The 16,873-nt window shown below is 35.6% G+C and overlaps 1 protein-coding gene across 10 annotated transcripts in view; it reads right to left on the reverse strand.

Annotated features, from left to right (window-relative positions):
* Window positions 1-16,873, reverse strand: part of LOC121892294 — a 343,857-nt gene that overhangs the window by 211,221 nt on the left and 115,763 nt on the right. Inside the window, exons 1-7 of one of the 10 annotated variants that reach the window (XM_042405271.1) lie at window positions 14,298-14,429; window positions 13,886-14,018; window positions 12,579-12,772; window positions 12,361-12,415; window positions 9,180-9,329; window positions 8,273-8,398; window positions 8,026-8,180 (exon numbers count right to left, since the gene is read on the reverse strand). The exons of 5 other annotated variants lie outside the window; for them this stretch is intronic. In XM_042405271.1, coding sequence (XP_042261205.1) covers window positions 8,026-8,180; window positions 8,273-8,398; window positions 9,180-9,329; window positions 12,361-12,406 — 477 coding nt within the window. In that variant the 5' untranslated portion in view covers window positions 12,407-12,415; window positions 12,579-12,772; window positions 13,886-14,018; window positions 14,298-14,429. Of the gene's footprint in view, window positions 1-8,025; window positions 8,181-8,272; window positions 8,399-9,179; window positions 9,330-12,360; window positions 12,416-12,578; window positions 12,773-13,885; window positions 14,019-14,297; window positions 14,430-16,873 lie in introns of those variants that run through there. 4 more of the 10 variants (XM_042405269.1, XM_042405261.1, XM_042405264.1 and 1 more) reach the window with 4 other exon arrangements.

Consider the following 16,873-nt stretch of genomic DNA (forward strand, 5'->3'; position numbering starts at 1 on the left):
GTCAGACAGTGAAACTTCTAGTTTACTGCAGTTATAACGGTTCAAGAAAAAAAATCAGTTGTTCTTACTCTCAGGGTTTTGGCTATCATTTATATTTGGTATAAAAATATTTTACTCACCAGTTTCATTGCTGGTATCTTGGACCAAAACAGATGTCGGGTCCTGGGTGGATGTATCTTCGACAGGTGTAAGCATTCCTGTCGTCTCTGTGAAATGAATAAAGAATTTTCACAACCATGATGCATCTATCACACAGTGAATCAATATTAGAAGTTTTTTAACTGCTGCTATTCAAACAAATGTTGGTCAGATATGTCTTTGTCAGTATTTAGTTGCAAATAAATCTATTTGTCAGAAAACATGTTTTCATTTTATTAAGAATACAGCTTTTAATCAGGCATTTGAAATAGCATTTCCCTTTCCCATTTGCATTTCCATTTCTCTGCAGCTTTTCCTTTTTCTATTCCTTTTAACTTTTCCTTTCAGCCTTTCTGTGACACTTTGGGCCCTGTGCTGTTAAAACAAAGCAAATCAGTCTCCCCCAGAAGCCCCCCTCCCCCTCCCGTCAACAGCTCCTGGCTTTCATAATAAAACGTGATGTCAAATACTGGCATCATAACTCTCTATAAGGCCACGGAGAGTTTGCCAAGTGCAAATCTACAAGCTGCTACAGAGACAACAAACACCGTAACCTCAGTAATGTCATGTCCCGCTCCGCTTCCTTGGTCATGTTTTCTTATTTCATGCATTTCCTGTTTTATTTTGTTATCACTAACTCCCCCTCTCGTTTGAGATTCACTTCCTGCCCTTGTGTGTTTCTCACCACTGTGATCGTCTGTCCGTCCTGGTGTGTTGCAACTGTGTCTCATTGTCTCCTCGTGTATTTAGTCTGGTTCTTCCATTCCCCTCATTCCAGTTTGTCTTCCTTCAACGTTTCCTAGAGTTAGTTTGCTCAGTGTATTACTTTAAGCTCGTTTTTGACCTTGCCTCAGCCTACTCCTCTAGATTTGTCTGCCTGTGTTTGACTGCCTTCTCATGTACCAAACCTTTTTCCCGAGTAAAGAGACTTTGATTTTTGAAAACTGTTTTTGTGTCTCAGTTGTGCATTTGAGTTGTTGCCTTGTGGTCCTCAGTTCTTGTCAAGTAAAGGTGAGTTAGCTCAGCTGTTAGCATTGCCCCTGTATAATCTAACCTTACTCAGCTAACTTAAATATCTAGCTGAAGTCATGCTATTATGAGACGTTTGTCAACAGTTTAATACGCATGAACTCATTTCAAGATCGTACACAGAGGTGTTATGAAACTGAAGCAGGTTACGTTTAAATTTTGTTGTTGTTTCTGTGTTCACAGAAAAATATACTTAAAGTATCACAAGTAAAAGTACTTGTTATGCAGAAAAAATGGCCCCTCTGAGTGTTATATTTGTGTGTAATAAAAATTTTACTGCTCTGGATCAAAGTGCTGCTAATTTCAACTACTTATAACTAATATTTTATATGATGATCACATTTTTGTATGTAAAAGTGGAATCTACAAGGTACCCAGTAACTGTAGCTGTCGGATAAATGTAGTGGAGTAAAAAGTATAATACTTCCCTCTGAAATGGAGATGAAATATAAAGTAGCATAAAATGGAAACACTCGAGTGAAGTTAAAGTACCTCAAAATGGTGCTTAAGTACAGAAAGAATGTAAATGCAGTTACTGTGGGGAATATAATTGGTGCTTTCAACGGGTGAAATCTGACTGTCATGACTTTGGCCATCAAACCTGTTGGATATTAAAACATTTCACTCACCAGTTTCTTTACTGGTTTCTAGAGGCCCAGTAGATGTTGTGTCCTGAGAGGATGTTTCTTGCACAACTACAGGACTTGCTGGCCTCTCTGTTAAAAAGTTTAAAAAAAGTTAAAAGAACTGTCACAGTAACAAATTTTATAAAGTTTTTACAAACCAAAAAAAAAAAAAAACTCTGAAAAAATCCCACACACAATGGTTGAAGAAAAGTTCCAGTTGTTTATTAATCTGGGTCTTACTGGGTCAGTATGATCATGTTTCACTCACCAGTTTCATTTCTGGTATCTGGGGACTCAGCAGTTTCCAGGTCCTGGGTGGATGTTTCATTGACCTCAGATATTGTTGAGATCACTATTTAATGATAAAAGCACTGTCACAACCACAATACATCTGTCAGACAGTGAAACTTCTAGTTTACTGCAGTTATAACGGTTCAAGAAAAAAAAAACAGTTGTTCTTACTCTCAGAGTTTTGGCTATCATTTATATTTGGTATGAAAATATTTTACTCACCAGTTTCATTGCTGGTATCTGGGGACTCAGCAGTTTCCAGGTCCTGGGTGGATGTATTTTGGAGAGGTGGAGGCAACACTGACATCTCTGTGAAAGAATTATCACAACCATGATGCATCTATCACACAATGGATCTATATTAAGAGTTTTTTAACTGCTGCTTTTCAAAAAATGTCTTACTTGGCATTTTTGCCTTTAATAGATTCCGACTGGTTACAATAATATTTCTCTCACCAGTTTCATTGCTGGGATCTGGTGACTCAGCAGTTTCCTGGTCCTGGGTGGATGTTTCAGGGACATCTGGACTTGTTGTTGACCTCTCTGTCAAATGATAAAGAATTGTCATGACTACAACACACCTGTCACAAAGTGCAATCTCTCATTTATAAATTATCAAAATAGTTCAAGATAAATGTATTAGTTTTACAGTCTAGGAGGATTTACAGTCGAGCCAAGTGAATACAGCATGAAACAAGTTGAAGAAAGTCTCTGTTATCTTCTGTTTTAGTAGTCATACTAATATCACACTTTAAAAGTGCTCCATTAGTCCAATCAATAAATGTTTGTGGTCAAAATTTTACTTAAGTAAAAGTACAAACATGTTAGCAGAAAAATATACTTAAAGTATCAAAAGTAAAAGTACTTGTTATGCAGAAAAATGGCCCCTGTGAGTATTAAAATTTTACTGCTCTGGATCAAAGTTCTGCTTGTTTCAACTAATTTACTTAAAACAAATAATTTATATGATGATCACAGTTTTGTATGTAAAATTGGAATCTACAAGGTACCAAGTAACTGTAGCTGTCGGATAAATGTAGTGGAGTAAAAAGTATAATACTTCCCTCTGAAATGGAGATGAAATATAAAGTAGCATAAAATGGAAACACTTGAGTGAAGTTAAAGTACCTCAAAATGGTGCTGAAGTACAGAAAGAATGTAAATGCAGTTACTGTGGGGAATATAATTGGTGCTTTCAACGGGTGAAATCTGACTGTCATGGCTTTGGCCATCAAACCTGTTGGATATTAAAACATTTCACTTACCAGTTTCTTTACTGGTTTCTGGAGGCCCAGTAGATGTTTTATCCTGGGTGGATGTTTCTTCTACAAGACTTGCTGGTCTCTCTGTTAAAATGTTAAAAAGTTAAAAGAACTGTCACAGTCACAATGCATCTGTCACACACTGCTGATAAAACAGTTAAAGTGGTAACAAATTTTATAAAGTTTTTACAAACCCAAAAGATTACACAAAATGATTCAACAAAAGTTAAAGTTGTTTCATAATCTGGGTCTTACTGGGTCAGTATGATCATGTTTCACTCACCAGTTTCATTGTGGGTATCTTGGACCACAACAGATGTTGGGTCCTGGGTGGATGTGTCTTGTATTGGAAGCAATACTTCCCTCTCTGTGAAATAAATAAAGAATTGTCACAACCATGATGCATCTATCACACAGTGAATCAATATTAGAAGTTTTTTAACTGCTGTTATTCATAAAAATGTTGGTCAGATATGTCTTTGTCAGTATTTAGTTGCAAATAAATCTATTTGTCAGAATACATGTTTTATTTTTATCTGTTAAAACAAACAGCAGTATGATTGATGACTGTGTGATATGGAGGACCAGAAAGGTCACAGAAATAGTAATAAAGTACTTAATTAATTAATTAATTAATTATAAGTACTTGTAAAATAAAAACAGGAATTCATAAATAAGTTTATAAATCAATTAATGAATTAATGATTAATCCATAAATAGACTAAATTACAAAGTAATTCATTATTTCACATTTTAGTGGGCAATAAAAGGAGGAATTATAAAAAGAATTTACAAATGAAGCAATTATCCATCAATAAATTGTTCAAATTAAAAAGGGATTTACAAACTCAACTTTAAAACAGTCAATAAGTACATCATTTAAAATTACATTAATGAATACCCAAATAAACAATGGAATTTCAAAATCAATTTGAGTATGCAGTTTTAAAATGAAAATTAAAACTGAATTTGCTCCATTAGTCCAGTAAATAAAAGTCTGTAGTCAAAATTTTACTTAAGTAAAAGTACAAACATGTTCACAGAAAAATATACTTAAAGTATCAAAAGTAAAAGTACTTGTTATGCAGAAAAATGGCCCCTATGCTGCTAATTTCAACTACTTATAACTAATATTTTATAAGATGATCACATTTTTGTATGTAAAAGTGGAATCTACAAGGTACCCAGTAACTGTAGCTGTCAGATAAATGTAGTAGAGTAAAAAGTATAATACTTCCCTCTGAAATGGAGATGAAATATAAAGTAGCATAAAATGGAAACACTCGAGAGAATGGCTTTCATTGCTTTGGCCATCAAACCTGTTGGATATTAAAACATTTCACTTACCAGTTTCTTTACTGGTTTCTGGAGGCCCAGTAGATGTTGTGTCCTGGGGGGATGTTTCTTGCACAACTACAAGACTTGCTGGCCTCTCTGTTAAAATGTTAAAAAGTTAAAAGAACTGTCACAATCACAATGCATCTGTCACACACTGCTGATAAAACAATTAAAGTGGTAACAAATTTTACAAAGTTTTTACAAACCAAAAAGAGAAACTGAAAAAAATCCCCCCCACACAGAATCACTCACCAGTTTCATTGCTGGTATCTGGGGACTCCAGGTCCTGGGTGGATGTTTTTTCAACAGATGTAAGCATTCCTGTTGTCTCTGTGAAATGAATAAAGAATTGTCACAACCATGATGCATCTATCACACAGTGAATCCATATTAGAAGTTTTTTAACTGCTGCTATTCAAACAAATGTTGGTCAGATATGTCTTTGTCAGTATTTAGTTGCAAATAAATCTTTTTGTCAGAATATATGTTTTAATTTTATCTGTTAAAACTAACAGCAGTATGATTGATGACTGTAAAACTTCATTTGTTTGTTAGGAAAACATCACATTACTAAATCAACAACAACTAACAATGTGTCCAATTTGAGACTTTTTTACTTAACTGATTTTTAGAATTCAGCAATTAGAAAAAAAGTACATTGAATGCATTTGAAACACTGGTTTTTAATTACTTTTAAGTGCTGGATGCATGAAAACAGAACATTATTTAAAATATTGTCATGTTAAATACTCAATAAATTATTAAAGACAAATAGGTGACCAATGTGAAAAAATTCTATCTTACCTTCCTTTGTCCCGTCAACAGTCTCTCCTGTATTTAAGATGAATAAGTGTGTGTTAACTCACTGGAATTCTTCATTAATCATGTTTTGTTTCATAATTAGGTTTTATAAGTTACATTTTCTTTTGTGAACGTCAAACTTGTGTAACATGGGTATTAATAATACATTTGTAACATTCATAACTGCTCTTTTATCTGGTGGTTTTGTTTAGTTGAGAAAGTTGTAGAGATTAAATACCTGAATTAATTACAGATGTTGAAGGTGGCCTTTACAAACACAGCTTCTCATTAACAAATAGAACAATATTAATAGTATTAACAGAGTGGACAATATGTGTAGAGTCATGAGAGATGGGTTTTCCTAATACTCTGACAATGTTCTCAGAGGTGAGGAAGAATCAGCCAAAGAAAATGTAATGAGTCATACGTTTTAGTTTAGTGACAACACACAGTCTCTGCAGTACAGCTGAAGACTCGCCTGGTCTTGACCTTTTAAATATCGAACCTTCAAGGCTTTTTTATGGCTTCAAAGACTTCAGACATACAGATACAGAAAGGCAGACTGTCTCTGGTGCCTTTCAGTGTGTTTATCAATGAACCTCTACTTTACGTTTTCAGCTCTGATTAGGAAGTTGTCTTCTGATGTTGCCACTAAGCAGAAGAGATAAAAAAGCCCTATCATTTCATTTATCTTAGATTTGAGGGAAACATCAGCAACATCACTAAAGTAGTTTTCTTCCACCTCTGACACATCGCAAAAGTTCACCCATTTGCTTTTATTGATTATTGATTAGTATCAGTGGAGAGATGACAGAAAATGAAGGATGGGGGGAGAGAGAGATGGAGAACAACAATCAATAAAGGTTCCTAATCAAACATGAATCAGGGACGTTGTGGTTCATGGTCGACGCTTCACCTCTTAAATCCAGTTTTTGCCACTCCTATAACTGAATAGTATCATGTATGTTTAATATAATGTATGTTGTTATTATTTCCTCTTTCTGTAATTGTCTTCTTTCTTTTTTACACTTAAAAAATAAACTTGTTTTTTTTTAACTCCTATGAGGGCATTAAATACAATTATTGGCATATTTTAATAAAATAGATTGAGACATGAAAATTGTCTGATCTAAGAGATACTGTGGTTCATGGTCGGCGTCTTAACCCATTAAATCCAGACTGAATCCTATTATTTTACTACAACTTAATTGTGTAATTGTTACGTTGTTCTGATTTTTGTTCCTTATTTACAGCTTTCTGTGCAAAAGCCATAAAGTGTATTATTTTTGTTTTGTTGAACATTTACTTTTATGGTTTTTAAAATATATTGAGACACTAAGTGATTTTACAGTCAAGGTAAGCTTACCTAATTAGCATTTTTGCCTTCAGTAGTGTAGATGGAGACATGAAAGGTAGTGATGTTGCAGTTATTTGTTATGAGCTTTAACCACTAAGACAACAAGTCGACCCTGAAACATCCTTTTATGCTGATTCATGAAACATCTGGAGAGAATCTCTTGGTGTTGGTTGTGGTTGTGGATGTTTGCATGAGGATAGAAACTTCCTGTCTCTTAGCATGAAAATACATCATCAGGACTAATATTGTTGGTAGAATCACACTCTTCAAAGAACTTGAATATGTATGATGCACAACTAGATTAACATTATCAGTCACATTTACAGAAATATTAATATACCAAACCTAAAGACATATAAAGAATGTAAATTCAAGTCAAAGATTTGATTTATATCAAACCACCAAAATACAGTTTATTTAGTGTATCAAAATAAATACAATATTTTGTGACTTCTTACCTTTTATCCATTTGCAACTGAGATTGATGATGCCTTTGTGTCTGAAATAGATGATGATGATGATGATGCACATAACCGGAGTAAATACTGCTATGACGATGTAGATCCATGTCAGATCCTCTACAAAAAATGAAAGAATAAATAATTGAAACAACAAATAGTTTACAAGGACACTGTATTGTATTCCAATGTCATTAGCTGATCCCATCTTTGATAATGCACTCTGAGGTGACCCAATACAGAAAAATAATAAACTCAAAGCTCATCATTTAGTCATTTAATGCTGTTAGAACATGTTTTGTAACTCATATGAGGACATTGAGTACGTTGTCATGTTACGTAAAAACAGTTAGATGCATTAATACATTAAAGGTGTTACAGCAGATATTTGTTGGTGTGATAACTCACTTTCCTTGAAGGGGTTGAAGACTTTTTCACTGCTGATGTTGCTGACTGGGTTTTGAAATGCACAGCTGAACCACGGCTCCTTGTTTTCCTAGAAATTGGGAGAAAAACTATATTATAATATTCATAAACCAAACATACAGATTTTTTGAGGAGCTCACTTTGTCTTTTTACAGTTTGTCCAGATTATCAACAATAAACTGGTCACCAACTGATGCCTGAATATGTGAATCAATTTAAAGACTAGATTCTGGTTTATTCTTGCAACATGATGTATCTGTTACTGATGAGACACACAAACATCATTATCCTGTGTTTACCTTTGTTATATTGTGCTCCTTGGTTGAAGACAATGTTGTGTCACCTGACGTCCACCTGTAGGTGACTGGTTCAGCACCTGTGGTGTTGCCATTACAGGTGAGGAAACAGTAGGTCCCAGTACACCATTCGGAGATGGTGGGCTTAGAGACAGGAGCTGATAGAAAAAGAAACAAAAAGACATTTCCTTTGAATTTAGGGCCATTTTGATAAACTAAGACAAACTTCGTACACAATTCCTCCACTTACAGATAACCAGGAGTTGAGTCTTGCTGGTGACTTTGTTGTTGATCTCTACTGTGTAGATGCCGCTGTCGTCTGGAGTCAGTCCTGTGATCGTCAGCGCTCCAGTTGAAATGTTCAGCGAACCACGAACTGCAAAAACACACAGGTTTAGCTTCTAAACAAGGATTTTTAGTCGTCTTACAGTATGTTGTCAGCTAGAGCCACTTATTTCCAGTGTTGGTCATTTAAGAGTGGGCAGCTGGAGAAATATGCACTTTAGAAAACACTAAAAATGTTTGTAGAACAGCTGATTTTCATACAAAAAGTTTAGTTTTGATTTCCCACAGAAAAAGCAAGTGAATCCCTTTTTTATAACCATAATTCTATTCATTTACCCTTTGATAATTATGTAATTAAGGTATTTAATTGGGTTTTACAGGGATAATGAATGAAAAAATCTTTGGATTGCAACATATTCAGATATTTGGGGAATATCTGCACAAGTTAAGGGCTTTTTTGATCAAAACACATGAAAGGGAACCTTATTTTGCAGTATACCTATGAAGGGCCTTAATATTTTAATAAAGGTATAAATTCAGGGTCTGTATTTATTGCATTTGTCAAATTTAATGGGTTATACTCCTTAAAAAAACTCAATTCATGCAGAAAACACATTAAAAACCCTGTATAATACAATACATATTACATATGTATATGTTATAATATAATCCATTCATTTATCCAAATCTGGGATAAACCTATTAAATACTGTAAAGGAATCCCTTAAAATATAATTAATTTACAACAGAAAATATTTAGACCACCAATTTAAACCAAAATCTCAACTTAAATTTGTCAAAAAACTCCAGACTAATGTATAAAATCATTGATCTCTGGCTACCAAACAGCTTGATTTAGATTAAAGTGGTACCTTTGAAGTGTCGGTAGGAGATAGTCTCGCCTCCATACCACTCCATGGCAAGATCAGCTCCATGTTTCCACTCTATACTGGTGATGGGATTCACTTCAGAGTCTGTTGTGAGAACAGCTTTGTCACCTATTTTCCCGTAGAGTGGTCCTTCTGTAAAATAAAATGAAATGAAAACAAGTGGGCAATATAGTCATTCCGACAATATTGTAGGGATTGGTTGGTGCTTTCACAAAATATTTACACAATGAGATTTTTGATAAATAATCATCAGTAATGTGGATATAATGACTAAGTGGGTAAAGGTAAATAGAACAGCTGGAACAGTCTGGTAAGTTCAGAAAATTACATCACTTTACTGTAATGCAGCCTTTAAACCCAGGAAAAGACACCACTAATGCCTTATCACAATATTACGATATGCAAAACCTAAGACGATATCTAGTCTCATATCACAATATTGATATGTTGCCCAGCCCCAAGTGAACGCAAATTTCTCTGTTTAATTACTGAGGTGTGTCCTGCTCTAGTTTTAGCCTACTCTTTTTATTAAACTTTTTTTCTAAACTGTGTATTCTGTTATATAATCTATTCTACTCAATTGTAGAAGAAGTATTAAGATTCTTTCTTTACTTAAGTAAAAGTCCAAAAGTATCTAATTATTCCATAAATATATGTCAAACAAGGCGATGGAGACAGTCAAGGCTGTAATGTAATGACATGATTTTGTATCAGTCAGCATGTAATAAGGCCAGGCTTAAACATTGGTCTGATATTGAACTGAATTTTTAGTTAAAATTTTTTTGGGGGAGGGGCGCTGTGGCCGGTGAGGTGCGGCTTGGCGGACGGGATGGGGGGATGAGTGAATGAAGACATCACCAGCCTCCCCTACCTAGACAATTCAACTTATTCTTTTTTAACTCAAAAATTTCTCCATTCCTTTCCCTTTTTATTTATTTATTTTTATTTATGTACTTGTTATCATCATTATAATCTTTTTTTTTCTTCTTATAACAACTCACCCCAATGGCTCCTCTGCACTTACATACACACTCCCACCTACACACACAGAAATCCTGTACAACAGACTGCCCTACACCTGCCCTAACACACACATTTCATATCATAAGTACTAACGTCTTATTTTTCTTTTCTGCTGTTACCGCTGTGAGTCCTAAATGCATGTTTGTATTATCACGCAAATCCTGTCATGTCATCCGTTGGATTATGTTCTGTCTTGTCATGTCTTGTATTACCTGTTTGGTCTCATCTCACTAAATAAAAAATTAAATTTTTACTGAATTAAATTACAACATTTACTCTAATTTATTCAATTCAATAAAATGTAATTACTTTTTTTTTAATTTGTCTGCATCTCTGCAGACTTTGCCTGAGGGAATTACCCACAGTTCATAGTGTTGTAACGTTGAATCAGCGTTAATTACGGGGTTACCAGGGGTTGCCTGGGAGCGTTTAAAAAAATGGTTAACAAACTGGCACATGAGTGTTCAGCCTGGCATAGTAGGAGCGCTGGTATACCTAACTTTACAAAGAAATGCTACATTAACAAGGATTTAAGATGGTACATAAAAAAACACATTAAATCAGAGGAATGCAAGCAGAAGTTAAATTACACAAGTTTATCAATCATTTCTTTTACTTTTTGCTTAATGATGCTGTTATCTCTCGTCCGCTCTGTAAGGCAGGAGCCTGGAAGATGCTCAAATCAGGCAGTTGGTCCCTTACTTGACTGTTGTGCACATGATTATTTTATGGGTCACATATTAGCTTTCTGTTTTATTACTTTTTTGAATGTATTATTTGCTTTATGAGTGAGTGGTTTTACTATTTTTGTCTTTTTCTGTTTTTGTTTAAGTGAGCCCAATAAAGTATTGAAGCTTAAGTGCCTTGGCCATGAAGAAAGCAAAGAACGTAAAATAAAAAGTCCCAAACCCACAATTGTACGTAACATGTTTTGGTGTCGTCGAGGTAACGTGATACGTCGCAGAGTGCCGTCCACTTCTTATTTATAACTTACCGAGCCTTTGCAGCCTCTCTCACTCAAGCACTTACCAGGTGACGTCAATTAAGGGTCGTCGTGCCATTAACGGTTTGATGTGCACACTTCTAGCTTTGATTTCAGTTACGTCTCCTGCCTGCCTTATCTGCTAGTTAGTTTGTTTGCCTGCCAGCAGTTTGCCTTACACCTGTTCTCCTTGTCTCTAGGATTACCTGCCTGCTCGCCTGCCTTGTCTGCTCACCAAGCTCGCCAGCCAGCTTCACATCCTCGGGATTCCCTCAACCAAGCATTTAGTCTGGATTCCTTCCCCTCACCTCAGCCCTAACACCAGCCAGCCTCCATCTCACCACCTCTGCCTGCTCAAACAATAAAGACTTTGCTATTCACTGTTACTTACTGGTGCAGAGTCTATATGATAGTTCTGCTGCTGTATTTATTTGTTTGAATTTTCTCTAGCCTCAAATTTGCTTTTCATTAACACTGCATTGTATTTTATAAATATGCTTTTTCAAAATGTAACATCATAATCTGCAAACTAACTACACTAAACAATGTCAAGTAAATGTAGTGGAGCCATAAAGTACAATAAAATAGAAATACTCAAAATAATAAGCAGTAACACTTTACATAAAGCCCCCTTATTTAGCATTTACAGCAGTATTTTACATTTAACACAGTATAATGTTGTTGTTTTTTAGCAAATATAAGTGTTTGTTAATGTTTTTGTAAATGGTTGTAACTACTCATGTGGGCATCCATAACTGGATGCTGGTGTGCAATCAGATAAAGAATAACAATATAGTAAAACAGTTAAGCGCCTCAGCCAATTTCCATCACTGGTTCTAGTCAATTTTCAATTTTAGGGGACAAATATCCTTTTAAAACCTCTTTGCAAATACCTTATGACCCCTCATCACATCACTATTCCTTAAGCCAGATTTATAAAACTGTTCACAGCCAAATATTCACAGTTATGACAGACTTCAAACATAAATTTGTTGTCACATTTCATTTAAATGTGGGCATGTGCATTGGTAAACAGAAACTAGACTAACCAACCTGAGGGTGGGGTCACAAAATTAAAATTGAAACCAAAAAATATAACACAAAACATGCACAGAAATATAACATCATATTATACAGTTTAAATTATCCAAAACTTACCCCTGGCTCTCACTGCGGTCCAGAACAGGAAGTAAAACAGCCACATTTTCCTGATCTGGTTAGGTTTAAATAGAAGTAAAACACGTAAATTCATGATGATTCTGTTGATATTCAAAAATATTTCAAGTATATAGAGATTTATAAATGTATTCAGACAGTGAAAAAGTAGGAAAGTTTGCTGCTGACAGCCGAAGCTGAGAGTGAGGAAAGTATCTTACCTACATGACGTGCTTATGACTGACGGCTTGATCCCAGCGGGCGCGTCTGCGTTGCGTCCCGGCTGTGATGTGGCCGCCGGAGCTGATTGTGTCCCCTCTAGTCAGTGCTGGTGATCCCACCAGACACGTCGCAGCGCATTTCAGAGGTGTCCCAGAAGCAGCTCCCTTAGTGGTTGTTTATACAGCAAATATCACTGCAAATATTAAATCATAAAAAAGAGTGGACCAACATGTAAAAGTTAAATTTATTACAGGACTTTAGTTTTTATGCTCCACATATCTGAACAAACTCCCAGAAAACTGGAGGTCTGCTCACTTTTAAATCACGGCTCAAAACTTTTCTCTTAAATTACATTTGGGACGATTCATTGATATCTTTCACTTCACCAACTGTCATCTTCACTGTTTATTCCATTTTCATATCTTTATTGTTTTCTATTTTAAACTTTTTTGAAATCCTACATGTGTCTTTTTATATGCTATTTCCCCTGTGTTTTCTTTATATCTTGTCTTGTCTGCAGTAAACTTAAAAAGCAGACAAATTCAAATGTGTTTTCAATGTAAGTGATGGAGGCCAAAATCCACAGTGTGTCCACACAGTCATTTAAAAGTTGATGTGAAGCTTATATGAGGCTTCATCAGTCTGAGTTAGTCATATCAAGTGGATATCTGACACATTTACAGTCTTTTTAGCTAAAAATTCCCTCTTTGTGTTTCCTCGGACAGTGTTTCCCTGTTGAGCTGTGGTGGAAGTATAGTAACAAAAAGAGGAACTTTGGCACAAAAACATTGTAATGTTGAAAGATATCTACTTGATTTGACTCATTTCGACAAATGAAGCTTCATATTAGTTTCAGATAAACTTTTAAATACATTTTTGTACAGAAGGAGGACTGTGGATTTTGTCCCCCATCACTTACATCGTAAGTGCATTATGAAGGGATCTTCTAATGGTCAGTATGAACTGATCTCGGGAACCCATCGACTATCGACGATTTAATAGATATTTATAGAGATTAGTATGAATAAGAGGGATGATTATGGCAAGAATAAAGTATTTCAATGTTCATTTGGGCTCCTGGCTGTGTTAAGACACATTTTAAAAATGGTGTCTTTTAATGTCCTGAGGGGAAGGAGAGGTCAGCGGTTTCCGGCTGTCATTTTGACTAAATGTTTTTTTTCTAACTCTCTGATATTTGACGACGTGGAAACACGGTAATAAATTAACAGGTTAAATCTCCCCCTCTGACTCCCACACTGTCTCCACATCAGTCCTGTAGTATAAATATAAACAGGTCTATATTCACCTGTAGACACATGAAGTCAAAGCTGTTCTCCAGCGGCTGTCCGGCCGAGCGGAGCCGTATTTAGTGTCTCAGACAGCGGGGAGAACAGCGGCTCATCTCCGCCTCCTCCACAGACTGATTCAGGCAGGAAAACCTGCCGTCAGTCATCAGTAGGTGGAGGGACACAATAACAACAACACTGCATTTAATTACTGAAGATCAACTCAATTCAACTGCCACACCACCCAAGGACACTCAACTACAAGATGGCGGAAATTCCAGCCGTTAGTTGTGAGTTCACTTTTAACAACCAAACGACACTTTTAACAACCAAACGGCAGATTTGTGTTGTTTCCAGAGAGGCTAATATGGCTAACAACATGAACAAAGAGCCATTGAAGTGTCAAATGCTGGAAACTGTCAGCTACCTTACCTTCAAGAACCTGCATCAAGATGTCAGAGAAAGTGAAAGTAAATTAGGCAAATGGCACCAGGAAATAGGCGGGATAGACGAGGTGTTACACTATTTTCTGTCACCTGTCACATTTGGTGACCTGATGATCAGTAAGCTGCTGTGGGACAGTGACCCGCAGCAGGTGTTACAGTCTGTGCCAGTGTAACAGATAGATAGATAGATAGATAGATAGATAGATAGATAGATAGATAGATAGATAGATAGATAGATAGATAGATAGATTGACAGATTGACAGATACAGACAGTCTATTAAAAGTAATAAGATCATTTGCATTTACCAGTTTCAGAAAGGAAACAGTTTCAAGGTACAAATGTGGGACATTTAATCTGTAAAGTCTCTAGAATGATATGAAAATGTGAAAATGCTTGATTTTAGGTTAGTGTGTAGTCAGGGTTCATTGTCAGGATTTTTTTCTTGCAAACCAAAACTTAATAATAAAGTAATATCCCTCATAATTTAATGGTACGTTTTAATTTATAAGGGAGACATATAACATGCTTTTTGCTTCCAGTAAATATAATCCAGTTAATATAATTTCCATATATATTTTCTGTATATGCCGTGGATGTATAATATACCCTGTGTATTGTATTAGATGTGCTCGGGTAGAATAAAGATGTCAGAGCCTCTCTTCAGGTAAGAGTTTCATACTGCAACACTTGTCTTTGGAAAGTGAGACATCTGACAGAATAAATTCGCTGACTCTTCAATGCATTTACCATAAAGGTGAGAATAGCGTGCACTCCAAATTTAGGGGCAGGTACCTGAGGACAGGCTGATTAGCAGGATAGGACACTCCAGGGCCGGTGTGCCCCATGTATAAAGCTGGAGAAGCTGCCAGTTCAGAGCACATGGAAAAGGCAGGAGAAAACATCAGAGCGATCCAGTCTGAAGACCAACAAGAAGATACTGTTCTCCACAGACCAGCAGTCTGAACAAGTGCTTAAAGGTAACGTTCCTGTTAAAAATGTTACTGTTGAAATATTAGCTTGATAGGCTACATCAAAGTAAAGCAATTTAGATGTAATTTATTAAATTCTGGCCTCTTTAAAGGATTTCCTGCCCTCCCTTGTTGTCATATTGTCAAATATTTCATGATTCAATTCACAAATTCAATGCTGTTTAATCTCAAAGTATCAGGTTAGCCAGTCTTTTATTACATACAGAGAGAAACATTGAATTGGTATATATGTGGATACATAGAGACTAATTATTGTATAATTGAATTTGATTAACATGTCAAGATGGCTGCCAGCAGGTACTGAGATACATCACGCCACAAACAATTAAGGAATCTTGGAAGAATTCTGACAACAAAAAGCTTTATCAACTATTTCAAGGCTCTATTACAGCAAAAAAATGTTAAAGCAGAAAGAAACATACAAACTGCACGAACAACCCACCACTGAAGACACTAATTGATTCTCTAGATCTGCATCAAAGAACAAAGGACTGTAAAGGTATGTGTGGATTTGTAAAACAGAGACAAATGTCCAGGGAGTGTGATTCCCTGCAGGTTTACAAATATAAACATCTGACTATACAAAGCATAAAATATATGATGTCGATCCAGAGAGTCATGTGTTTAATTCTATCAATGACACTTGTAAATATTATACTGATGATCAATTTAATTACAATGTTGAAGTGGATAATGCATTTTTATTAATAAATGTCAAATGTAGAACTTCACTAAGATCAATGAATATTTGAATATATTTAAAAGTAAATTCAAATTGATAGTCTTATCTGAGACGTGGTTAAATCAAGAGAAAGGTATTGATTTCCATATTGAGGGTTATTAGTTAGCTACATTATATCAATAGAACCAACAGGAGAGGACGGGGTGCGGCTCTGTATGTGGACAGTGACTTGAAAGTTCAAGAAAATGTATGAAGAATAATTAGACTATATGAAGTCAGGTAATGGGTTTCCTTAGTTGATGGTGAATTATTGTGTTTGGCTTTAGATTCTTTTCTCGTGTTACTGTAAGTATTGGTGGTTAACTGTAAATGACAGACCATCTATTCTTATTTATCATTTAAGTTTTGAGTAAGGGGCAGACAAAATAAGCTTTTCTTCTCCCTGCTCATTTTCAGACATGGAAAATGTAAATTGAGTTGTGTTGATTGCTATTCTGTCCAACAAGACTGACTGACTCTACTAGCAGTGTGTTTACATCTGGCAGAGGACCAAAGACAAAGAGGGAAGTTAAACATTGTTGCATATACTAGCCACATCGTTATGACACAACGCTGGTTGAAAATCAGCAAAGTTTCCCTTTAAGCTCCGGGCAGAAATGTCCGCCTACATATGATTCCTGGTCAGTTGCCAAAGCATGGCAGATATTATTTTGTCTTTATTATTCTGCCTACTAAACACCTGTAAAGCTCACTCACTGACATGATATATGTTGTTTGTTTAATCCGTTAAAAAACAGTGTAAAAATGACAATTCTCCATTTTATGGGGAGTTATATGCCGGATGATTTATTGGCTGGGACCAGTTGCCAAGCAACCACATGCGAAAGGA

The sequence above is a fragment of the Thunnus maccoyii genome, chromosome 24 (assembly GCF_910596095.1).
Source record: "Thunnus maccoyii chromosome 24, fThuMac1.1, whole genome shotgun sequence".
Classification (NCBI taxonomy): Eukaryota; Metazoa; Chordata; class Actinopteri; order Scombriformes; family Scombridae; genus Thunnus; species Thunnus maccoyii.